The 26,441-nt window shown below is 41.7% G+C and overlaps 1 protein-coding gene across 2 annotated transcripts; it reads left to right on the top strand.

Moving 5' to 3' along the window:
• Positions 1–263: 263 nt before the first annotated feature.
• Positions 264–25,605, top strand: LOC139556021 (cholesterol 24-hydroxylase-like). Of its 2 annotated transcripts, none has more exons than XM_071369486.1 (15): positions 264–697; positions 3,960–4,037; positions 4,134–4,215; positions 4,427–4,500; positions 4,720–4,806; positions 4,905–5,043; positions 5,324–5,437; positions 5,718–5,880; positions 6,148–6,213; positions 8,290–8,362; positions 8,458–8,542; positions 10,982–11,092; positions 19,463–19,551; positions 24,724–24,790; positions 24,979–25,605. In XM_071369486.1, exons 2-15 carry the CDS (start codon positions 3,985–3,987, stop codon positions 25,132–25,134), a joined length of 1,359 nt encoding a protein of 452 aa, XP_071225587.1. In that variant the 5' UTR covers positions 264–697; positions 3,960–3,984; the 3' UTR covers positions 25,135–25,605. The 2 variants fall into 2 exon arrangements, with proteins under 2 accessions (XP_071225587.1, XP_071225586.1); XM_071369485.1 differs by lacking the exon at positions 264–697 and adding an exon at positions 3,261–3,713.
• The last annotated feature ends 836 nt before the right edge of the window (positions 25,606–26,441 follow it).

Genomic DNA, 26,441 nt, shown 5'->3' with positions numbered 1-26,441 from the left:
GAAGGCACTATGTTAAATACTGATCGCAAAACACGTTTTTGTGGGTGTCGATATGGTTGTCCTTGTTCGATAGAGCCATTGGACGTCTTTTAGCTGTGTTCTTTTTGGTGGATTCATTGCTAAATATTCAAACAGACACATTTGTTTCAGTCTCCGAAAGACTACAACTTGTGTCGGAGGTGCTTTTTGCTCTGGCCCCCGTCCCTCCCCGAAGGCAGGCTTTTTTGAAAAGCAGGCGGACATTAACAACAATGGCTTCAAATGATTCCTCTCATCAACACGAATTCGACCATGGAGCATTTTACTGATGCTCTATTAGCTAAATGGTGACATTCCTCCATACATGTTTCAACCAGAATATAGCTAAGAGGATTCAAAACAAATGTTTTTTTTACCTTTATTTAACTAGGCAAGTCAGTTAAGAACAAATTCTTATTTACAATGACGGCCTACACGGGCCAAATCCAGACGACGCTGGGCCAATTGTGCACCGCCTTATGGGACTCCCAATCACGGCCGGTTGTGATATAGCCTGGATTTGAACCAGGGTCTGTAGTGACGCCTCTAGCACTGAGATGTAGTATCTTAGACCGCTGCTCCACTCTGGAACCCTAGTAGGATTTAGCTAACGTTAGAAACTCAGCTAAAGCCGATGCCAGCACTAAGAGGGCAGATGACAAATACGGTGCCTAGCTAAGTAAGTTATTTTTCCTGCAAGCCACCTACGTTAGCTAGCTAGCTAACTTCAGCTTATTTACTGAAACCCATATTGTGTATTGCTGGCTAATATATTACTGTGTTACAGTGGGGGAAATCAAATAATTGTTCTGTTTGCTAACTTAGCTGGTTAACTATGTAGCTAGCTAACTAAAAATGGAAGAGGTTTTACAATCAGAGATCTTTTGTATCTTGATTGTAAAACCTGTTTTCTTTTTAGTCATAGATATGGCTACTAAACAGCAAGCTACAACATTACAACCAGCCACCTAAAGCTAGGTTTACCAGCAAACGTTAGCACATGACTGGAGTTGGCTAGCTAGTCTGCTAACATGTTATGTGCCACGCCTCACATTTGTAACTTGTTAGCAAACGTGTAACTTCAGCAACTGTAAATAATTTTACTGGTTAGCTATGTAACATAATTTACGAGGATTGACATTAGTTATGATTATGACCTGGGATGCATTCCAATCTCACTAAATTATAGGCGTGATGCAAGATAAGATTCCAAACAGATGTCAATAACAAGTATTGCACATCCAGCAAGCTAGCTAAGTTTACAAAAAACAGTGAGGAGAAACATTAATACAACTATTTACTGATGTAAATCTCAAACTGACACTGATTTTACTATACAAAATATGTGCCTAAGCATGCCTGATAGACATGGCTGTAGGTAGATACTGTCTACCTACCTACCTAGGTACATTTGTACTACCTAGGTACATTTGTACAGTCTGGTCACTGTGCAAAGGTTGAGTGTTTATTTTTATTAGGCTAGATATTGTCGTAAATATAATCTTCGTGCCTATCATTGGCGACCCATTATTCCGTGCAGGTGGGGCAGAGCATGGTAAAAACACAACATGACAACAACATGCAAGCAACACAACATGCTCGCAACACAACATGGTGGCAGAAACACAACATGGCAGCAGCACAACATGACAACAACATGCTAGCAACACAACATGACAACAGCACAACATGACAACAACATGGTAGCAGCACAAAACACGGTACAAACATTGTTGGGCACAGACAACAGCACAAAGGGCAAGAAGGTAGAGACAGCAATACATCACGCAAAGCAGCCACAACTGTCAGTAAGAGTGTCCATGATTGAGTCTTTGAATGAAGAGATGGAGATAAAACTGTACAGTTTGAGTGTTTTTTGCTGCTCGTTCCAGTCGCTAGCTGCAGCGAACTGAAAAAAGGAGCGACCCAGGGATGTGTGTGCTTTGGGGACCTTTCACAGAATGTGACTGGCAGAACGGTGTTGTATGTGGAGGATGAGGGCTGCAGTTGGTATCTCAGATAGGGGGGAGTGAGGCCTAAGAGGGTTTTATAAATAAGCATCAACCAGTGGGTCTTGCGACGGGTATACAGAGATGACCAGTTTACAGAGGAGTATAGAGTGCAGTGATGTGTCCTATAGGGAGCATTGGTGGCAAATCTGATGGCCGAATGGTAAAGAACATCTAGCCGCTCGAAGGCACACACCTACAGATCTATAAATTACGTATCTAGCACGTATCTAGCAATCTAGCATGGGTAGGATGGTCATCTGAATCAGGGTTAATTTGACAGCTGGGGTGAAAGAGGAGCAATTACGATAGAGGAAACCAAGTCTAGATTTAACTTTAGCCTGCAGCTTTGATATGTACTAAGAAGGACAGTGTACCATCTAGCCATACTCCCAAGTTCTGAACCCTCAGAGGTAGTAATCACACAAGTAGGCATTCTTCTTACCAAACCACATTACCTTTGTTTTGGAGATGTTCGTAACAAGGTTAAGGGCAGAGAAAGCTTGTTAGACACTAAGAAAGATTTGTTGTAGAGCTTTTAACACAAATTCCAGGGAGGGGCCAGCTGAGTATAAGACTGTATCATCTGCATATAAATGGATGAGAGAGCTTCCTACTGCCTGAGCTATGTTGTTGATGTAAATTGAGAAGAACCTGGGGCCTAGGATTGAGCATTGGGGTACTCCCTTGGTGACAGGCAGTGGCTGAGACAGCAGATGTTCTGACTTTATGCACTGCACTCTTTGAGAGAGAGAGGTTGTTAGCAATCCAGGCCAAAGCCCCCCTTCAGAGACACCAATACTCCTTAGCCGGCCAACAGGAATGGAATGGTCTACTGTATCAAAAACTTTGGCCAAGTCACGAAAAATAGCAGCACATCATTGCTTAGAATCAAGGGCAATGTTGACATCATTTATGACCTTTAAGGTTGCAGGGACACATCCATGACCTGGAGCTGAAACCTGATTGCATACCAGAGAGAATACTATAGACATCAAGAAAGCCAAATGATTATTGACAAGTTTTTACAACACGTTTGATAGAACAGGGCAAAATAGAATTTTGTGTGATGATGTAGGCTACTCATTATAGTTGCCGCCATATCGTAACCACTAGCATGAATTCCTGCAAAAAGTTTTGCAAAGGGGCAAAAAAAACAATATGCGCTTTAACCACTCAATGATCATGCAAGTACCGCACGAGTTCAACCAGTTCAACCTCTGGGCAGCCGAACTCTGGGAGCACTGAACAGAAGCTACCTAAACAGCAGAGTGGACAGCAGCTACAGTACATACAAAAAAACATAACGCTCATGCGCAGAAATCTCCGTATCAATAGCCACTGAAAATCAGGTTCCAGAAAATCTTGTCAAGCAGCCACTCCATAATAATTTATGATCACATTTTAGGCGTAGTAAACCCTCTCGCTTCGTCTCTTCCTCTCTGCTTCTAGTACTACAGGTGGCCGAATTCCGTCCAAAACAACGACCACATAACTGGTTTGCAGGGTCACCGCGAGCTATCTAGTCTTCGGAAATATGGCACTTTTTCATTTGATTGCAGGTTGGATCGGTTATTTGCTTATGTGCCTGCTTGGTTTGATTTTGATCGCGTTTCTAATTTTTTGTCTTTACATAAAATATATTCATCTGAAATATGATCACATACCGGGACCACCAAGGGATAGGTGAGTCAGTATTATGTAACTTGAATATTTATTTTAAAATGCTTTAGCTAAATGTTAGTTTCAACTATATGGAGTGACGACATAACGCATCAGATTTGTTGTTAAGGAACTACAGTAGGTGAAAGTTGACCTCAACAGCCGCTGTTTCACCTGTCTTTTTCTTTAACTTTTCACTTGGGGAAAGTATCACTCATGTCATAACGTTCTTACTTTTCAGTTATTAAACCGTGTCTTGTTCTCCCCCAGTTTTATATTTGGTCATTCCCCAACCATGCTGAGGGAGATGAGCAATGGTCGAGTTGTCCACGACAAATTTCTGGAATGGTTTGTTGAATGCTATTGAATGCTACACACACACACATTGAGTCAGATGTTGTTTATCCTGGGACAATAAATAAAGATATATTCTATCTTTGACAGGGCTGAGACATATGGACCGGTGTACCGTATCAACGGTATGCATGTTGTGATGTTGTGTGTGACCTGTCCTGATACCACCAAGGTAAACCTGTGAGATTACTGTAATTATAATCTCTGATGGACTGACAATGTAAACATCTGGCCAAATAAGCAAGATTTTAGTTCTGGGTTAACCAAGATTAGTGTAATTATACATTTTACCATGTTAATTTCTGAACTTAAAGTGCTGTAAAATAACCCATTACCCCAATTCCCCCTTCAAACCAAACTGACACTTTTCTTTGTCTCCACAGGAAGTCCTGATGTCACCTAAGTACCCTAAAGACTCACTGGTCTACAAGCGTCTCTTCAACCTGTTTGGACAGAGGTGAGTCCTCTGTATAATTAATGTTATCTAAATATACTTCCTACTACTATTTATTGTGTCAATGTTTTGGTTGGTACAAACTCTCAACACAATCCCTCCTAATGCTGGTTATCGCATGCGTAGCCTACAGAGCATATAGACATTCAACCGGGACAACTTGGTCACTGGTCAGTTAATTCAGTCTTAGGGTAAATACTCTGTTGTCCTTCTTCTTCATAGGTTTTTGGGAAGTGGCCTGGTCACTGCACAGAATCATGATGAGTGGTACAAACAGCGAAGAATAATGGACCCTGCCTTTAGCAGTCTGTAAGTTACTTATCCATTTCACATGGTGTAATAATCAATTGATCAATCCATCCAGCCATCCATCTGTTCATCCATCCATCATTGCTGTGTATTGTTAGGTACCTGCGGGGTCAGATGGGTGCGTTCAACGAGAGGGCAGAGAAGCTGATGGATAAACTGGCAGACATGGCTGACACCAACACAGCTGCCAACATGCACCACATGTTCAACTGTGTGACACTGGATGTCATCACTAAGGTAACGGTCACTTCCTGTTCCCCTCAGATCCCCACACTGCCCTTATGCTTTATTCTTTCTCTTATAAAGCTACATTTGTTTGTATATCTGACAGTAAAAAATTGTCATAACAGGCAGTTTTCTGCTTATGACAACTGATAACACACTCATTACCTAAGCTATATACAATTTAGTCTCACCAAGCCAATGTGCTAGCTATAATTAGCATAACTAGAACCAGGAGTTTTACCTTACCGTGTTGTAAGATGTTGTCAATCCTCTGTTTTTATATAATCTGTAGGTGGCGTTTGGAGTGGAGCTGGATCTGTTGAAGGAGAGGGACTCTCCGTTCCCCAACGCTATAGAGATGTGTCTGAAGGGAATGGTCCACTATCTCAGAGACTTCACCTTCCAGGTAAATAATGACATCAAGTATGTTAGTGATGCTTCTCCAGAACGATGGCTTATTGAATTTATCTATTTGAAATCCTACAGTTTCATCAGATACAGTCCTATTTTATAGGAAACAAATACAGTGAAAACATTGACACTCATGAACAGTTTGTTCTAGTCTCTTGTTGTCATCCTTCCATGTAGGAAGCCTGTAAGATGTGGCTAAATGCACCATAATGCGTTTTACAGCGTCACAGTCCCTAGATGGGATTTAAATAAATGGTCGGCTGTCATATTTCTAGCTCTACCCAAAGAACAAGAAGTTCATCAACGAGGTTAAGAAGTCTTGTCAACTGCTGCGTTCGACAGGCAGACAGTGGATCAACGAGAGGAAAATAGCCGTCCAAAACGGAGCAGACGTTCCAAAAGACATCCTCACACAGATCCTCAAGACGGCTGGCAAAGGCATGTTGTAGTAGCCTGATCCTAGATCTGTTTGTGCTGTCTTGACAACTCCTGCCACTGTTCAAGACAAGACGGCACAAACAGATCTGGGACCAGGCTAACATTGGAAACCTTTTACCTGTGACTCTGCATGTGACATTGTGAGACAAGTGTTTGCTAAAACAGTCATGTTATTGATGAGGTTCAGTAGCACTATGAGTTCTTAATCGGGCCCTGAGTAGCACTATTGTCTCAACGCTGTAAACTGATATATATCCATCATTTCAGAGGAAAACATAGCAAACGATGATGAGGAGCTCATGCTGGACAACTTTGTGACGTTCTTCATTGCGGGTACGTCTCCCTGAAACAAGTCCTATACCTTTTATATATATATATATATATATATATATATATATATATATATATATATATATATATATATATATATATATATATATATATATATATATATATATATATATATATATATATATATATATATATATATATATATATATATATATATATATATATATATACACAGTTGAAGTGGTCCCGTGTGGCTCAGTTGGTAGAGCATGGCGCTTGCAACGCCAGGGTTGTGGGTTCATTCCCCACGGGGGGACCAGGATGAATATGTATGAACTTTCCAATTTGTAAGTCGCTCTGGATAAGAGCGTCTGCTAAATGACTTAAATGTTAAATGTAAATGTAAGTTGGAAACTTACATACACCTTAGCCAAATACATTTCAACTCAGTTTTCACAATTCCTGACATTTAATCCTAGTAACAATTCCCTGTTTTAGGTCAGTTAGGATCCCCACTTTATTTTAAGAATGTGAAATGTCAGAATGATAGTAGAGAGAAAGATTTATTTCAGCTTTTATTTTTTTCATCACATTTCCAGTGGCTCAGAAGTTTACATATACTCAATTAGTATTTGGTAGCATTGCCTTTAAATTGTTTAACTTGGGTCAAACGTTTCGGGTAGCCTTCCACAAGCTTCCCACAATAAGTTGGGTGAATTTTGGCCCATTCCTCCTGACAGAGCTGGTGTAACTGAGTCGGGTTTGTAGGCCTCCTTGCTCGCACACACTTTTTCAGTTTTGCCCACAAAGTTTTTATGGGATTGAGATCAGGGCTTTGTGATGGCCACTCCAATACCTTGACTTTGTTGTCCTTAAGCCATTTTGCCACAACTTTGGAAGTATGCTTGGGGTCGTTGTCCATTTGGAAGACCCATTTGCGACCAAGCTTTAACTTCCTGACTGATGTCTTGAGATGTTGCTTCAATATATCCACATAATTTTCCTGCCTCCTGATGCCATCTATTTTGTGAAGTGCACCAGTCCCTCCTGCAGCAAAGCACCCCCACAACATGATGCTGCCACCTCCTGCTTCACGGTTGGGATGGTGTTCTACGGCTTGCAAGCCTCCCTCTTTTTCCTCCAAACATAACGATGGTCATTATGGCCAACAGTTCTATTTTTGTTTCATCAGACCAGAGGACATTTCTACAAAAAGTATGATCTTTGTCACCATGTGCAGTTGCAAACCGTATGCTGGCTTTTTTTTAATGGCGGTTTTGGAGCAATGGCTTCTTCCTTGCAGAGCGGCCTTTCAGGTTATGTCGATATAGGCCTCGTGTTACTGTGGATATAGATCCTTTTGTACCTGTTTCCTCCAGCATCTTCACAAGGTCCTTTGCTGTTGTTCTGGGATTGATTTGCACTTTTCGCACCAAGTACGTTCATCTCTAGGAGACAGAACGCGTCTCCTTCCTGAGCGGTATGACGGCTGCGTGGTCCCATGGTGTTTATACTTGCGTACTATTGTTTGTACAGATGAAAGTGGTACCTTCAGGCATTTAGAAATTGCTCCCAAGGATGAACCAGACTTGTGGAGGTCTACGATTTTTTTTCTTTGGTCTTGGCTGATGTCTTTATGATTTTCCCATGATGTCAAACAATGAGGCACTGAGTTTGAAGGTAGGCCTTGAAATACATCCACAGTTACACCTCCAATTGACTCAAATGATGTCAATTAGCCTATCAGAAGCTTCTAAAGCCATAACGTCATTTTCTGGAATTTTCCAAGCTGTTTAAAGGCACAGTCAACTTAGTGTATGTAAACTTCTGACCCACTGGAATTGTGATACAGTGAAATAATCTGTCTGTAAACAATTGTTGGAAAAATGTGTTTCATGCACAAAGTAGATGTCCTAACCGACTTGCCAAAACTATAGTTTGTTAAGACATTTGTGGAGTGGTTGAAAAACTAGTTTTAATGACTCCAACCTAAGTGTACGTAAACTTCCAACTTCAACTGTATATATATAAATCCATTTTAGTAATCTAGTTTTTCCCGCACAATTGAAATTTGAAGAAACAACAGTGGCAGTACTTTTGTTGTTTTAATCTTGACAGGGCAAGAGACAACAGCCAATCAACTAGCTTTTGCCGTCATGGAACTGGGAAGGCTGCCAGAGATATTGACGAAGTAGGACTTGTTTTCATCATTTCTATTTTCGTTATTGATCATTTCTGTAATAAAAACAGGTTGGTTAATTTTGTGAATGTCTCTGCCCTCTCCAGGGTGAAGCAGGAAGTGGATGACGTCATCGGGATGAAACAGGAAATCAGCTTTGACGACCTGGGGAAGATGACCTACCTGTCTCAGGTAAATGATCTACCTGTCCCAGGTCCGTTTGTGCTGTCTTGTCATTGGCCTGACAGCGACAGCAATGGAGCTACAAACCAGATCCAGGTCTCTATGACATCTATAAACAGAAACCATATTGTACGTTATACGATGTTGTACGATGGCTGATAGATTGGCGCTGGAGGAAATGGCTGCCGTTTTACAGGCTCCCAACCAATTGTGCTACTTTGTGTGTTTTTTCACTTTGTAACTTATTTTGTACATAATGTTTCCACCACCGTCTCTTATGACTGAAAAGAGCTTCTGGATATTAGAACAGCGATTACTCCCCTCGAACTGGATGAAGATTTTTTCTTTAAAGAGATGGACTCAAAGGATATAATGCTGATACTCAACACTGAGGCCTCTCAGGGGTGTGTGCTTAGTCCCCTCCTGTACTCCTTGTTCACCCACCGCTCCAATACCATTATTACGTTTGCTGACGACAAAACAGTGGTAGGCCTGGTCACTGACAACGATGAGACAGCCTATAGGGAGGAGGTCAGAGACAACAACCTCTCTCTCAATGTGAGCAAGACAAAGGAGCTGATCGTGGACTATAGGAAAAGGAGGGCCGTACAGGCCACACAAACATTGACTAGACTGAAGTAGAGCGGGTCCTGAGTGTCAAGTTCCTTGGTGTCCACATCACCAACAAACTATTATGGTCCAAACACACCAAGACAGTTGTGAAGAGGGCACGACAACACCTTTTCCCCCTCAAGAAACTGAAAATATTTGGCATGGGTCCCTAGATCCTCAAAAAGTTCTACATTACCGCTTGCATTTGCATTACCGCGGTTGCATTACCGCTTGGTATGGCAATTTCTCGGCATCTGACCAGAAGGCGCTACAGAGGGTAGTGTGTACGGCCCAGTACATCACTAGGGCCAAGCTTCCTGACATCCAGGACCTATATACTAGGCAGTGTCAGAGGAAGGCCCAAAAAATTGTCAAAGACTCCAGTCACCCAAGTCGTAAACTGTTCTCTCTGCTACCGCACGGCAAACTGTACCAGAGAACCAAGCTCAGGACCAAAAGGCTCCTTAACAGCTTCTAACCACAAGCCATAAGACTGCTGAACTACTAAACTAATCAAATGGCCACCCGGACTATTTACTTTGACCCGCTGTTTATTATCTATGCATAGTCACTTTACCCCTATCTACATGTACATGTTACCACAATTACCTTGACTAACCTTTACCCCCACACATTGCCTCTGTACTGGTGTAACGGATGTGAAATGGCTAGCTAGTTAGCGGGTACGCGCTAATAGCGTTTCAATCAGTTACGTCACTTGCTCTGAAACCTAGAAGTAGTGTTTCCCCTTGCTCTGCAAGGGCCGTGGCCTTTGTGGAGCGATGGGTAACGATGCTTCGTGGGCGACCGTTGTTGATGTGTGCAGAGGGTCCCTGGTTCGCGCCCGAGGTCGGGGCGAGGGGACGGTTTAAAGTTATACTGTTACATTGATGCTGTTGACCCGGATCACTGGTTGCTGCGGAAAAGGAGGAGGTTGAAAGGGGGGTGAGTGTAACGGATGTGAAATGGCTAGCTAGTTAGCGGGTACGCGCTAATAGCGTTTCAATCAGTTACGTCACTTGCTCTGAAACCTAGAAGTAGTGTTGCCCCTTGCTCTGCAAGGGCCGCGGCTTTTGTGGAGCGATGGGTAACGATGCTTCGTGGGTGACTGTTGTTGATGTGTGCAGAGGGTCCCTTGTTCGCGCCCGTGTTGGGGCGAGGGGACGCCATAAAGTTATACTGTTACACTGGTAACCCCTGTATATAGCCTCATTAACTTATTGTTACTCTTTTATTTTTTTTACTAGTTTATTTAGTAAATATTTTCTCAACTCATATTTTTCTTGAAACTAAATTGTTGGTTAAAGACTTGTAAGTAAGCATTTCAAGGTAAGCGGTTGTATTCGGCGCATGTGAAATTTTTTATTTGATACTTATTACTAGTATACTAATATACTATTTTATACAATACTTGTACTATATTAAAAGCAGTTGTGTGACCAACTGGATGTTAACTCGGTTCGTCTGCATGCTGCAAGACTGTATTAGCCGGCTGAGCTAAAGCCTAGGCATTGCATCCCATTATCAACGTAGGTTTCCACTTCATTTCAACCCAAAAAAAATCTATGTTATGACTTGGAAAACAGATCGGAGTTGCACAAATCCTTTTAACCTAACTCCAATGACATGGTGACAATTTTTATTGATTTCAAGTTGAATTTACGTTTACAACTAAATCAAATATAAATCGAAACTAGACGTTGAATTGACGTCTGTGCCCAGTGGAATGTACCTCAGGGAGCTAACGCAAGTGTTTAAGTCTCGGGTCAGGTAACTCTTCACATCGTTAATTAATCAGCATGTTATGTTTGATTCATATCATCTCCCCCCCGTCAGGTTTTGAAGGAGACTCTAAGGTTGTACCCTACAGCACCAGGCACTTCTCGCTTCATCCCCAACGACATCGTCATCAACGGCATCCCCATCCCAGCAGGAGTCTCATGCTTCGTGAGTAGTCACCTCAAAAACAATGTGGATGAGTGTTGTTGTATGTGAAAGAGATTTGCGTCTGTTCAAATCTGGTATCAGGACAAAATGTGATTCAGAGTCACCGAATATACTTTAAGTATTTTAATTAAACTCAAGCGATAAATGGTAAATGCAATTTTCGTATATACGGGTTCACTGTATCACTGCGCAGGATAGATCAGAGAACTGTGGAATGTGCTCAAACAACAGTTTTTATACTATGACAGCTTTAGTTCCAACCCGTCCGTTGGCCTATCATAGTAGAGGCTGAGCGCGGTTTAAACTTTGCTCAGCCTATCGCTGGCACTCAGACTTGTCCAAGTCCCTTGGTGCTCACATCTGTCCACATCTGGTTGTTGGGTAGATTAGATCCGTCTTGTGTCTCCCCGTCGATTCTACACTCAAACAGTTCCTAATATGGTATTGTCCAGTGCCCTACCCTCCCTGGTTGGCTTAGAGATGTGCACCCCTCCCCTCTCCAGATTGACCACAGCTTTTGTAGCAAGTCACTCTGTTGCTCAGTCTTTACACACACACACATTTTTTATTTTTATTTATTTATTTAACCTTTATTTAACCAGGTAGGCAAATTGAGAACACGTTCTCATTTACAATTGCGACCTGGCCAAGATAAAGCAAAGCAGTTCGACACATACAACAACACATACAGTGGGGAGAACAAGTATTTGATACACTGACAATTTTGCAGGTTTTCCTACTTACAAAGCATGTAGAGGTCTGTAATTTTTATCATAGGTACACTTCAACTGTGAGAGAAGGAATCTAAAACAAAAATCCAGAAAATCACATTGTATGATTTTTAAGTAATTAATTTGCATTTTATTGCATGACATAAGTATTTGATACATCAGAAAAGCAGAACTGAATATTTGGTACAGAAACCTTAGTTTGCAATTACAGAGATCATACGTTTCCTGTAGTTCTTGACCAGGTTTGCACACACTGCAGCAGGGATTTTGGCCCACTCCTCCATACAGACCTTCTGAAGATCCTTCAGGTTTCGGGGCTGTCGCTGGGCAATACGGACTTTCAGCTCCCTCCAAAGATTTTATATTGGGTTCAGGTCTGGAGACTGGCTAGGCCACTCCAGGACCTTGAGATGCTTCTTACGGAGCCACTCCTTAGTTGCCCTGGCTGTGTGTTTCGGGTCGTTGTCATGCTGGAAGACCCAGCCACGACCCATCTTCAATGCTCTTACTGAGGGAAGGAGGTTGTTGGTCAAGATCTCGCGATACATGGCCCCATCCATCCTCCCCTCAATACGGTGCAGTCGTCCTGTCCCCTTTGCAGAAAAGCATCCCCAAAGAATGATGTTTCCACCTCCATGCTTCACGGTTGGGATGGTGTTCTTGGGGTTGTACTCATCCTTCTATTCCTCCAAACACGGCGAGTGGAGTTTAGAGCAAAAAGCTCTATTTTTGTCTCATCAGACCACATGACCTTCTCCCATTCCTCCTCTGGATCATCCAGATGGTCATTGGCAAACTTCAGACGGGCCTGGACATGCGCTGGCTTGAGCAGGGGGACCTTGCGTGCGCTGCAGGATTTTAATCCATGACGGCGTAGTGTGTTACTAATGGTTTTCTTTGAGACTGTGGTCCCAGCTCTCTTCAGGTCATTGACCAGGTCCTGCCGTGTAGTTCTGGGCTGATCCCTCACATTCCTCATGATCATTGATGCCCCACGAGGTGAGATCTTGCATGGAGCCCCAGACCGAGGGTGATTGACCGTCATCTTGAACTTCTTCCATTTTCTAATAATTGTGCCAACAGTTGTTGCCTTCTCACCAAGCTGCTTGGCTATTGTCCTGTAGCCCATCCCAGCCTTGTACAGGTCTACAATTTATCCCTGATGTCCTTACACAGCTCTCTGGTCTTGGCCATTGTGGAGAGGTTGGAGTCTGTTTGATTGAGTGTGTGGACAGGTGTCTTTTATACAGGTAACGAGTTCAAACAGGTGCAGTTAATACAGGTAATGAGTGGAGAACAGGAGGGCTTCTTAAAGAAAAACTAACAGGTCTGTGAGAGCCGGAATTCTTACTGGTTGGTAGGTGATCAAATACTTATGTCATGCAATAAAATGCAAATTAATTACTTAAAAATCATACAATGTGATTTTCTGGATTTTTGTTTTAGATTCCGTCTCTCACAGTTGAAGTGTACCTATGATAAAAATGACAGACCTCTACATGCTTTGTAAGTAGGAAAACCTGCAAAATCGGCAGTGTATCAAATACTTGTTCTCCCCACTGTAGTTACACATGGAGTAAAACAAACATATAGTCAATAATACAGTGAAAAAAATAAGTCTATATACAATGTGAGCAAGTGAGGTGAGATAAGGGAGGTGAAGGCAAACAAATATATGTATAAATAAATAAAAATATAAAAAGGCCATGGAGGCGAAGTGAATACAACACAGCAAGTAAAATAAAAAATAAAAACACTGGAATGGTTGGTTTGCAGTAGAAGAAAGCGCAAAGTAGAGACAGAAATAATGGGGTGCAAAGGAGCAAAATAAATAAATAAATAAATACAGTAGGTAAAGAGGTAGTTGTTTGGGCTAAATTATAGATGGGCTATGTACAGGTGCAGTAATCTATGAGCTGCTCTGACAGCTGGTGCTTAAAGCTAGTGAGGGAGATAAGTGTTTCCAGTTTCAGAGATTTTTGTAGTTCGTTCCAGTCATTGGCAGCAGAGAACTGGAAGGAGAGGCGTCCAAAGGAAGAATTGGTTTTGGGGGTGACTAGAGAGATATACCTGCTGGAGCGCGTGCTACAGGTAGGTGCTGCTATGGTGACCAGCGAGCTGAGATAAGGGGGGACTTTACCTAGCAGGGTCTTGTAGATGACCTGGAACCAGTGGGTTTGGCGACGAGTATGAAGCGAGGGCCAGCCAACGAGAGTGTACAGGTCGCAGTGGTGGGTAGTATATGGGGCTTTGGTGACAAAACGGATGGCACTGTGATAGACTGCATCCAATTTATTGAGTAGGGTTTTGGAGGCTATTTTGTAAATGACATCACCGAAGTCGAGGATTGGTAGGATGGTCAGTTTTACAAGGGTATGTTTGGCAGCATGAGTAAAGGATGCTTTGTTGCGGAATAGGAAGCCAATTCTAGATTTGACTTTGGATTGGAGATGTTTGATGTGAGTCTGGAAGGAGAGTTCACAGTCTAACCAGACACCTAGGTATTTGTAGTTGTCCACATATTCTAAGTCAGAGCCGTCCAGAGTAGTGATGTTGGACAGGCGGGCAGGTGCAGGCAGCGATCGGTTGAAGAGCATGCATTTAGTTTTACTTGTATTTAAGAGCAATTGGAGGCCACGGAAGGAGAGTTGTATGGCATTGAAGCTCGCCTGGAGGGTTGTTAACACAGTGTCAAAAGAAGGGCCAGAAGTATACAGAATAGTGTCGTCTGCGTAGAGGTGGATCAGAGAATCACCAGCAGCAAGAGCGACATCATTGATGTATACAGAGAAGAGAGTCGGTCCAAGAATTGAACCCTGTGGCACCCCCATAGAGACTGCCAGAGGCCCGGACAACAGACCCTCCGATTTGACACACTGAACTCGATCAGAGAAGTAGTTGGTGAACCAGGCGAGGCAATCATTAGAGAAACCAAGGCTGTCGAGTCTGCCGATGAGGATGTGGTGATTGACAGAGTCAAAAGCCTTGGCCAGGTCAATGAATACGGCTGCACAGTATTGTTTCCTATCGATGGCGGTTAAGATATCGTTTATGACCTTGAGCGTGGCTGAGGTGCACCCATGACCAGCTATGAAACCAGATTGCATAGCGGAGAAGGTATGGTGGGATTCGAAATGGTCGGTAATCTGTTTGTTGACTTGGCTTTCGAAGACCCTAGAAAGGCAGGGTAGGATAGATATAGGTCTGTAGCTGTTAGGGTCAAGAGTGTCCCCCCCTTTGAAGAGGGGGATAACCGCAGCTGCTTTCCAATCTTTGGGAATCTCAGACGACACGAAAGAGAGGTTGAAGAGGCTAGTAATAGGGGTGGCCACAATTTCAGCAGATAGTTTTAGAAAGAAAGGGTCCAGATTATCTAGCCCGGCTGATTTGTAAGGGTCCAGATTTTGCAGCTCTTTTAGAACATCAGCTGACTGTATTTGGGAGAAAGAGAAATGGGGAAGGCTTGGGCGAGTAGCAGAGGGGAGGGCAGTGCTGTTGTCCGGGGTAGGGGTAGCCAGGTGGAAAGCATGGCCAGCCGTAGAAAAATGCTTATTGAAATTCTCAATTATAGTGGATTTGTCGGTGGTGACAGTGTTTCCTATCTTCAGAGCGGTTGGAAGCTGGGAGGAGGTGTTCTTATTCTCCATGGACTTTACGGTGTCCCAGAACTTTTTTGAATTTGTGTTGCAGGAAGCAAATTTCTGCTTGAAAAAGCTAGCCTTGGCTGTTCTAACTGCCTGTGTATATTGGTTTCTGGCTTCCCTGAAAAGTTGCATATCACGGGGGCTGTTCGATGCTAATGCAGAACGCCATAGGATGTTTTTCTGTTGGTTAAGGGCAGTCAGGTCAGGAGAGAACCAAGGGCTATATCTGTTCCTGGTTCTAAATTTCTTGAATGGGGCATGCTTATTCAAGATGGTGAGGAAGGCATTTAAAAAAAATGTCCAGGCATCCTCTACTGACGGGATGAGATCAATATCCTTCCAGGATACCCCGGCCAGGTCGATTAGAAAGGCCTGCTCGCTGAAGTGTTTCAGGGAGCGTTTGACAGTGATGAGTGGAGGTCGTTTGACCGCTGACCCATTACGGATGCAGGCAATGAGGCAGTGATCGCTGAGATCTTGGTTGAAAACAGCAGAGGTGTATTTGGAGGGCAAGTTTGTTAGGATGATATCTATGAGGGTACCCGTATTTACGGAATTGGGGTGGTACCTGGTAGGTTCATTGATAATTTGTGTGAGATTGAGGGCATCAAGCTTAGATTGTAGGGTGGCTGGGGTGTTGAGCATGTTCAAATTTAGGTCGCCTAGCAGCACGAGCTCTGAAGATAGATGGGGGGCAATCAGTTCACATATAGTGTCCAGAGCACAGCTGGGGGCAGAGGGTGGTCTATAGCAGGCGGCAACGGTGAGAGACTTGTTTTTAGAGAGGTGGATTTTTAAAAGTAGAAGTTCAAATTGTTTGGGAACAGACCTGGATAGTAAAACAGAACTCTGCAGGCAATCTTTGCAGTAGATTGCAACACCGCCCCCTTTGGCCGTTCTATCTTGTCTGAAAATCTTGTAATTGGGGATGAAAATGTCTGAATTTTTGGTGGTCTTTCTAAGCCAGGATTCAGACACGGCTAAAACATCCGGGTTGGCAGAGTGTGCTAAAGCAGTGAACAAAACAAACTTAGGGAGGAGGCTTCTAATGTTAACATGCATGAAGCCAAGGCTATTACGGTTACAGAAGTCATCAAAAGAGAGCGCCTGGGGAATAGGAGTGGAGCTAGGTACTGCAGGGCCTGGATTCACCTCTACATCACCAGAGGAACAGAGGAGGAGTAGGATAAGGGTACGGCTAAAAGCTATGAGAATTGGTCATCTAGAGCTACTAGAGCAGAGAGTAAAAGGACGTTTCTGGGGGCGATAAAATAGCTTAAAGGAATAATGTACAGACAAAGGTATGGTAGGATGTGAATACAGTGGAGGTAAACCTAGGTATTGAGTGATGATGAGAGAGATATTGTCTCTAGAAACATCATTGAAACCAGGTGATGTCATCGCATATGTGGGTGGTGGAACTGAGAGGTTGGATATGGTATAGTGAGCAGGGCTAGAGTCTCTACAGTGAAATAAGCCAATAAACACTAACCAGAACAACAATGGACAAGGCATATTTACATTAAGGAGAGGCATGCTTAATCGAGTGATCAATAAGGGTCCAGTGAGTAGAGGTTGGTTGGGGTCACGGCGATCCAGACAGTAGGCCGGGTAGAGGCTATCGGTAGCAAGATAGCATAGGATGGAGGTCTAATTGTAGATACCTCGTGCGTTTCCGTCGGTAGGTTAGTGGGGTTCCGTGTGGTAGAGGGGATCAATCCAAATTGGCAAAATAGATATAGTGGCCCAAGAAAAAAATAAAATAAATAATAATAATAATAATAATTGTCCGATATACTTATTCAGATAGCAGCCGATAAGACAGCTAACGATTAGCGGGCCCCAGATGAGCGTTCAGGTAACGTCGGGACGGGGGTGCCAGTTGGATAACTCCCTCGGGCAGATAACGTCGGCAGTCAGTCGTGAAGGCCCGGTGGGGCTCCGTATCTGCAGCAACAACAAACAAAAAAATAACAAAAAAAACGGGTCCGGATAGGTGACTGTAGCCCAGGAATGGCTGATGGAGCTCCTCAGCTAGCTCCGGAATAAATTACGTTTGCTCCGGGATCGACGTAAGCCAATAGACACACGGTTTGCAGCTAGCTAGCTGCGAAATCAAGGTGAAATGTCCAGAGCCTGCGGCTGAAATCCGGTGATGAAGTAGAAGAAAAAACTAGCTAGTAGCTAGTTATCTGGCTAGCTTCTGATTGGGTTACGGTTCTAAAGTATAAAAGAAATAGCAGATCCGTACCACATTGGGTGAGGCGGAATGTATATTCAGTTCCTAAATGGAAAGTGAAATTAAAATATATACGAAATGCATACGAAAAAAAAACGAGGACTATTTACACGGGACAAGACAAACACACGTCCGACTGCTACGCCATCTTGGAATACCAGGAATACATCTGCATTGTTTGTGTGTGTAACAAAACAATATTCATCTTTATACAATATGGTAGCAGGCTATAGTGCATAAACATAAATCCTAACATATGTTAAAATGATACATGCTAGCAGATACCTATAGACTTCGTCATTGCGCTAACGCTAGTTAGCATTTGCTCGGGAAACTACCTCTATCTTCCTTCATACTGGACACAGAGACATACAAATGGTATCCACGAGTTCATCTGACTCTGGAGGAAAGTATCCTTTAATATCTCTAGTTGTGGTGTTAAAATGTGATACGCTGTGGTACCTCAATGTAGTAAAGGAATGAAGTAGCCTTGTCTAAGCCAGTATGGCTCATACCTCAATGTAGTAATGAAGTAGCCTTGTCTAAGCCAGTATGGCTCATACCTCAATGTAGTATCATTGACTTTTTCTCTGTTACACTGTAAACATAGAATGTCTCAAAACACCATGAATGTGTAATGAAACCATGACAGGTAGTGCACCTAAGCTGAGATCTGGGTGTTTGAATGTAAAATGTTAATACACAGAATGTGTTTTAAAACAGAAGTGTAGGAACTCTGAAACACCCAAAGTGGTTCTTCAACCTGAATATGGGTGTTAAGAGAGCGTTGTGAAAACCTGTTTTTGGGGGTTCAGTGAATGTAAAAGGCTGCATCAAAACTCAAAAACTGTGTTTCTCATACAATCAATGGTTTACAAATGCAAGTCATTTCAATGATTTGTTAATTTAATTTTAACAAAGTAACGTAAATCCAACTTAATATGTTACTCCAAATGTAATTATCTTTTATGAGGATAACCAAAGTGAGAGACAATAGATTGATTGAACTCATTGGAAGTCTTTGGTTTTAATCACATTGCATTTCTTATCTTGACGCATGACTCTGTTTTTAGAGGATTGTGGGTAATTCAACATTTTTAGACTATGATTCTTTCACACAATGTTGTTTACATGTTTGAAGAAGGAATACTACATTTCTATATTGGTATTAAGCAGTTTGTTGTGTAATGGATCATGATGAACGGATATCAAAACTGTAAGGCAATTTGACATTCAATGAGGACAACACCCATTCCCACAGACAAAGGAAATGACAACAAAAGAGAAGGGATCTAATTCTGCTCTAAACAGAACTCGAAACACCAAAATAGTGTTAGTGCTCCCAGTCCCTGGCAAGGTGTTGCACAATATTTGATTTAGTGGTGTTACAACACACCATGTCATGTGTGTCAATACTCCAGCAAAGATAAGGTTTTGTCTCCTTCAAGTTGGTGGCAGCTCAGTTGGCACTAGTTTGTGTAGCAATATTGATGTTACACAGGAAACGGAAACCAGTTTTTACTTACTTTATTAATGTGCTGGTTGACAACATGCCTAGTAAAGTTTGCTTAACTATATATCTTTGTCTGTCGTGACTACAACACAAAGCATTTTGAAACAGTTTTGGTGTTACAATGCACTTAATTTTAACAGTGTAGTCCACACCTCATTAACTATTTTGGGTGTGGGTGTACTTATTTTATTTACTAAACTGTCTTAAATCTTTTATGTTTGCCCCTATCTTGTCTGTTTACAGTTCAGTTCATATGTCTGTGGAAGGTTGGATAAGTTCTTTGAGGACCCGCTGAAGTTTGACCCAGAGAGGTTCCATCCAGACGCTGCCAAGTAAGTCACAAGATTAGTTTTTATTGTTTTATTGTTTCTTTACATTTGAATTGATTAAAGCAGAACTTCTCTCGTTGAAACTGGCATACATTGCATTCAGAAAATATTCAGACCACTTCACTTTTTCTAAAATGTATTTAAAAAAACACTTTCTCTCTTCAATCTAAACACAATACCCCATAATGACGAAGGAAAAAAAGGTTTTTAGACATTTTTGCAAAATTGAGCTCAGGTGCATCCTGTTTCCATTGATCATCCTTGAGATGTTTCTACAACTTGATTGGAGTCCACCTGTGGTAAATTAAATTGATTGGACATGATTTAGGAAGACACACACCTGTATATAAAAGGTCCCACTGTTGACAGTACATGTCATAGAAAAAACCAAGCCATGTGGTTGACGCAATTGTCCATAGAGCTCCGAGACAGGATTCTGTCAATGCACAGATCTAGGGTAGGGTAGGGTACCAAATAAATGTCTGCAGCATTGAAGGCACCCCAAGAACACAGTGGCCTCCATCATTCTTAAATGGAAGAAGTTTGGAACCACCAAGACTCTTCCTAGAGCTGACCACCCGGCCAAACTGAGCAATCGGGGGAGAAGGGGCTTGGTCAGGGAGGTGACCAAGAACTCAATGGTCACTCTGACAGAGCTCCAGAGTTCCTCTGTGGAGATGGGAGAACCTTCCAGAAGGACAACCGTCTCTGCAGCACTGCACCAATCAGGCCTTTATGGTAGAGTGGCCAGACGGAAGCCACTCCTCAGTAAAAGGCACATGACAGCGCACTTGGAGTTTGCCAAAAGGCACCTAAAAAACTCAGACCATGAGAAACAAGATTCTCAGGTCTGATGAAACCAAGATTGAACCCATTGGCCTGAATGCCAAGTGTCACGTCTGGAGGAAACCTGACACCGTCCCTACGGTGAAGCATGGTGATGGCACCATCATGCTGTGGGGATGTTTTTCAGCGGCAGAGACTGGGAGACTAGTCAGGATCGAGGCAAAGATGAACAGAGCAAAGTACAGAGAGATCCTTGATTAAAACCTGCTCCAGAGCTCTCAGGGCCTCAGACTGGAGCGAAGGTTCACCTTCCAACAGGACAACGACCCTATGCACACAGCCAAGACAACGCAGGAGTGACTTGATGTCCTTGAGTAGCCCAGCCAGAGCCTGGACTAGAACCCGATCTAACATCTCTGGAGAGACCTGAAAATAGCTGTGGAATGACGCTCCCCATCCAACCTGACAGAGCTTGAGAGGATCTCCAGAGAAGAATGGGAGAAACTACCCAAATACAGATGTGCCAAGCTTATACCCAAAAAGACTCAAGGCTGTAATCACTGCCAAAGGTGCTTAATAACCTTTTCTCAATACAGGGGGTGCTGTTTCCACTTTGGAAAATATCGTCTCCAAATTAAACTGCCTCATACTCAATTCTTGCTCGTACAATATGCATATTATTATTACTATTGGATAGAAAAAAATATCTAGTTTCTAAAACCGTTTGAATTATGTCTGTGGGTGAACCAGAACTCTTTCTACAGCGAAAATCATGACAGGACATGCGAAGGTCTGAAAACTAGGCTCTGTTCTGAGATCAGTTTAAAACTCTGTATGTGCCCTATGGGTCGAAATTAACTGCACCCGCCTTCCCCTGGATGTTAGTAACCAATGAGAAGTGGAATGGAGTCTCTACGTATTTCTCAGAGTTACAAAACGCCATGGAGTGACATGTACGTTCTTTTGGACGCTCGTCAAGGCGCAAGAGAGGACATCAGAATGGCATGCTCAAAAGCTCTCGTTATCGGGATAAGATATATCCGTCTGTGATTTAATTCGATATAGGTGTTAGAAACATCATAACGAAGTTATTTTAAACCGATTTATATCAGTTTATGCGAGTATATTGCTATTTTCGGAATTTTCGTAGTATTGCGCTTTGAGGATTTGGACATGTGTGTGCCACGTAGCTATTGTTAGCTGCTAGTTCCGAAGTTGAAGAGGACGTTTTACAACAAAGCAACGATTCTTTTGGACAAAGGACACCTTGCCCAAGATACTGATGGAAGCTCGTCCAAAAGTAAGAGCTATTTATGATTTTATTCCGTATTTATGTGGAAAAATTTAAACGCATTTGTCGGCCATTGTTGCGGCACTAGTCTGGCTGTAACGCACACTGTATGTCTAGTAACGTTAATTTAAAAAATCTAACTCAGCGGTTGCATTAATAACTAATGCATCTTTCATTAGCTGTCCAACCTGTATTTTTTTAGTCAATCTAGTCGATAAATAATCGTAAACTTAGGTGCCTTTCCAAGATGGCGCCGGCCAGAATGCATGCCATGTTTTGACAGATTACATTGCATAACCACGATTTGTGATGCTAAATATGCACATTTTCGAACAAACTCTATATGCATTGTGTAATATGATGTTACAGGACTGTCATCTGAAGAATTCTGAGAAGGTTAGTGAAAAAATTTATATATTTTGGTGGTGATAACGTTATCGCTCTTTTTGCCTTGAATCAATGCTGGGGTGATGTTAGCTCATGTGGTATGCTAATATAACGATATATTGTGTTTTCGCTGTAAAACACTTAGAAAATCTGAAATATTGTCTGGATTCACAAGATGTGTATCTTTCATCTGGTGTCTTGGACTTGTGATTTAATGATATTTAGATGCTAGTATTTACTTGTGACGCTATGCTAGGCTATGCTAGTCAGCTTTTTTACTGTGGGGGGTGCTCCCGGATCCGGGATGAGTACCAAGTAAAAGTTAAACAAAGTACTGAGTAAAGGGTCTGAATACTTATTTAAATGTAATATTTGCAAAACTTTCTAAAAACCTTTGCTTTTTTTCCTTTGTAATTTTGGGGTATTGTGTGTACATTGATGGGAGACAATGAATTAATCCATTTTAAAATAAGGCTGTAATGTAACAAAATTTATAAAAGGCGAAGGGGTCTAAATACTTTCCAAATGCACTGTATGTGACATCGATATTAGTCAGAAACATTTATTCCATTGCCAAAATTAACTAAAAAGTGCAAGTTGGTTAACCTTTTACTGCAGTTGGCTAAATCAGGGTCACACAGAATGGTTCTTGATAGTAACAAACAAATGTACTTTAAAACAAATGTATACACCTCACACACATGGTTATGGGCTTATAAAAATAAGACACCTATACCATATCAGATATAGAGTTGAAGTGTATTACATTTTAAGTTTGCATCCCAATATTGCACTGCATATACATCACAGAAGACTGAAATATAACAAAACAGAGACACCAGATTTTCATTAAAAAAAACACCAGTCTCAACGTCAACAGTGAAGAGGCGACTCCGGGATGCTGGCCTTCTAGGCAGAGTTCCTCTGTCCAGTCTCTGTGTTCTTTTGCCCATCTTAATCTTTTCTTTTTATGGGCCAGTCTGAGATATGGCTTTTTCTTTGCAACTCTGCCTAGAAGGCCAGCATCCCGGAGTCGACTCTTCACTGTTGACGTTGAGACTGGTGTTTTGTGGGTACTATTTAATGAAGCTGCCAGTTGAGGACTTGTGAGGCGTCTGTTTCTCAAACTAGACACTCTAATGTACTTGTCTTCTTGCTCAGTTGTGGACCGGGTCCTCCCACTCCTCTTTCTATTCTGGTTAGAGACAGTTTGCGCTGTTCTGTAAAGGGAGTAGTACACAGCGTTGTACGAGATCTTCAGTTTCTTGGGAATTTCTCACATGGAATAGATTTAATTTCTCAGAACAAGAATAGACTGATGAGTTTCAGAAGAAAGTTCTTTGTTTCTGGCCATTTTGAGCCTGTAATCGAACCCACAAATGCTGATGCTCCAGATACTCAACTAGTCTAAAGAAGGCCAGTTTTTTTGCGTCTTTAATCAGAACAACAGTTTTCAGCTGTGCTAACATAATTGCAAAAGGGTTTTCTAATGATCAATTAGCTTTTTAAAATGGTAAACTTGGATTAGCTAACACAACGTGCCATTGGAACACAGGAGTGATGGTTGCTGATAATGGGCCTCTGTACGCCTATGTAGATATTACATAAAAGATCTGCCGTTTCCAGCTACAATAGTCATTTACAACATTAACAATGTCTACACTGCATTTCTGATCAGTTTTATGTTCTTTTAAATGGACAAATTAGATTTTCTTTCAAAAACAAGGACATTTCTAAGTGACCCCAAACTTTTGAGCAGTAGTGTATATTAATTATAAAATTATTAAACATATTCATAATATTCCACCCATGAGGCCAAAGATGGCACTTTTGATCAGTGATTGAAGGAAAGGGCTACTTTTGGTCATGAAGTCAAAGTTCGTCATGACATACATGGGGGTTGGGTTTTGATTTCGCCCACTAACACGGGATAAACAGCTGTGGTGATTGCGCTCTATCCGATGGCAGAACACAGAGACAGTGAGACAAACCTGCCCAATAGCGCAGTAGATCGGACAACATGTCGCGCATTTTTTACTTAAGAAATACTGCACTAAACACCTTAACTAGATGTTAAATTGCGTGACTAAAACCTTGTCGACAAAAAACACAATTACAGATTTCTTGAGTTAACTTGGATTATTTTGAGGAAGTGATACTGGCTTGGGGTGCCTTCAATGCTGCAGACATTTTTTTGGTACCCTACTAGCTTTGTGCAGTGGTGGAAAAAGTACCCAATTTTCATACTTGAGTAAAAGTAAAGATACTTTAAAAGAAAATGACTCAAGTAAATTCACCCAGTAAAATACTACTTGAGTAAAAGTCTAAAAGTATTTGGTTTTAAGTGTCCTAAAGTATCAAAAGTAAAAGTTTATATCATATAAAATGTCTTATATTAATCAAACCAGACGACAATTATTATTTTTTATTTTTTTTATTTACGGATAGCCAGGGTCACAGTTCAACACTCAGACGTAACTTACAATCGAAGCATTTGTGTTTAGTGAGTCTACCCAATCAGAGGCAGTAGGGATGTATTTAAGTACTTTACACCACCTGGTCTCATGGGGGACAAACATCAGTAACTGTCACATCGAATCACACCCACAAAACTGAAATCTTGTTTTTCATAATGAGCAACAGAAAAACACATGTGGAACTAACAGACATGTGGAACTAACAGACATGTTATGTTTGTTTCTGTCCTGAAGACCCTATTACTGCTACTACCCCTTCGCCCTGGGACCACGCTCATGTCTGGGACAGAGCTTCGCACAGGTGAGCAGACTGTCCATATGAAATACATTGAAACAACTTTATTTGGGAGTATTCTCTGCGGATCCTATTATCCATCCTAGTTAGATTACTCCTGGACTTCTGCCTCCAATATAGACTTTTTTTAATTTTTTTTTTTATAGTTGAGCACACCAGATTTGTCATCCTTTATAGAGATCTGTTGTTCACAGATGGAGGCCAAGGTAGTGATGGCCAAGCTGCTCCAGAGGTTTGACGTCAGCCTGCTGCCTGGCCAGTCCTTTGACATCCTGGACACTGGGACTTTGAGACCAAAGAGTGGAGTGGTGTGTAACATCAGACACAGAGGACAGACACCCGCAGCCTGACCTGACTGGGGCCTGAACATGACTAGCACTTCTCTATAGCTTACTTGTCTTATTCCTTACACTTCCTAGTGGAGCAAATTACCTCTTTCTTTCAATGAAGCACCTTATTCAAATATCTAGCAATTTTGAATAAATCGATTAATTATGTTTATTTTTTGTATCAATGGTGAAATAATATCTTAAATATAACGTTTCTATGTGATGAAGAGTGTTAATAGGACAGACTTGACATAGGAGTGTTTGTTATTGTACCGATTCCTTGTTGCTTAATACACCCTTATCATGTTGTTACTATGCAGTATACCATTTATCACATCATATAAAGGTTACTATGCAGTATACCATTTATCACATAATATAAAGAGCTTTATAAAGTATATTAACTTTGATGAACTTCCTAACCAACATTACCACAGTGCCTCTGTTGGGGTGAATTTACTGTATTTTAATAAAATAATTGACCAAACATCACTGAGCTCCTGAAGGTTAGAATACTTTTATCCACAAGGTGTCGCTGTGAACCTGCAGACAAACCAAGAACATTCATTCTCATGTTTTGTATCTTTCTTGTTTACACCCATAAGACCTTGCTTTTTTCAATTTTTACTAACGACATGTCTCAGACTTTGAGTAAAGCCAGTGTGTCTATGTATGCGTTTGACTCAACACGTCAGCTACTACAGCGACTGAAATGACTGCAACACTCAACAAAGTGCTACAGTTAGTTTCAGAGTGGGTGGCAAGGAATAAGTTAGCCCTAAATATTTCTAAAACTAAAAGCATTGTATTTGGGACAAAACACTCACTAAACACTAAACCCTAAACCTCAACTAAATCTTGTAATAAATAATGTGGATATTGAGCATGTTGAGATGACTAAACTGCTTGGAGTAACCCTAGACTGTAAACTGTCTTGGTCAAAACATATTGATGCAGTAGTAGCTAAGATGGGGAGAAGTCTGTCTGTAATTAAGCGATGCTCTGCCTTCTTAACAACACTATCAACAAGGCAGGTCCTAAAGGCCCTAGTTTTGTCACACCTTGACTACTGTTCAGTCGTGTGGTCAGGTGCCACAAAAAAGGACTTAAGAAAATTACAATTGGCTCAGAACAGAGCAGCATGGCTGGCATTTGGATGTACACAGAGAGCTAATATTAATGATATGCATGTCAATCTCTCCTGGCTGAAAGTGGAGGACAGATTGACTTCATCCCTACTTTTATTTATGAGAGGTATTGACATGTTGAATGCACCGAGCTGTCTGTCTAAACTACTGGCACACAGCTCAGACACACATGCATATCCC

Source organism: Salvelinus alpinus, chromosome 27 (assembly GCF_045679555.1).
Source record: "Salvelinus alpinus chromosome 27, SLU_Salpinus.1, whole genome shotgun sequence".
Classification (NCBI taxonomy): Eukaryota; Metazoa; Chordata; class Actinopteri; order Salmoniformes; family Salmonidae; genus Salvelinus; species Salvelinus alpinus.
Note: the sequence above shows the minus strand (reverse complement) of the source record. Positions and strands in the feature narration are given on the sequence as shown.

Coding starts and splice junctions, on each gene's coding strand:
- LOC139556021 (XM_071369485.1), top strand. CDS start 3,565: ATGGCACTTTTTCATTTGATTGCAGGTTGGATCGGTTATTTGCTTATG. Junction 4,501..4,719: donor TTCAACCTGTTTGGACAGAG/GTGAGTCCTCTG, acceptor TCTTCTTCATAG/GTTTTTGGGAAGTGGCCTGG. Junction 19,552..24,723: donor TTCCATCCAGACGCTGCCAA/GTAAGTCACAAG, acceptor TCTGTCCTGAAG/ACCCTATTACTGCTACTACC.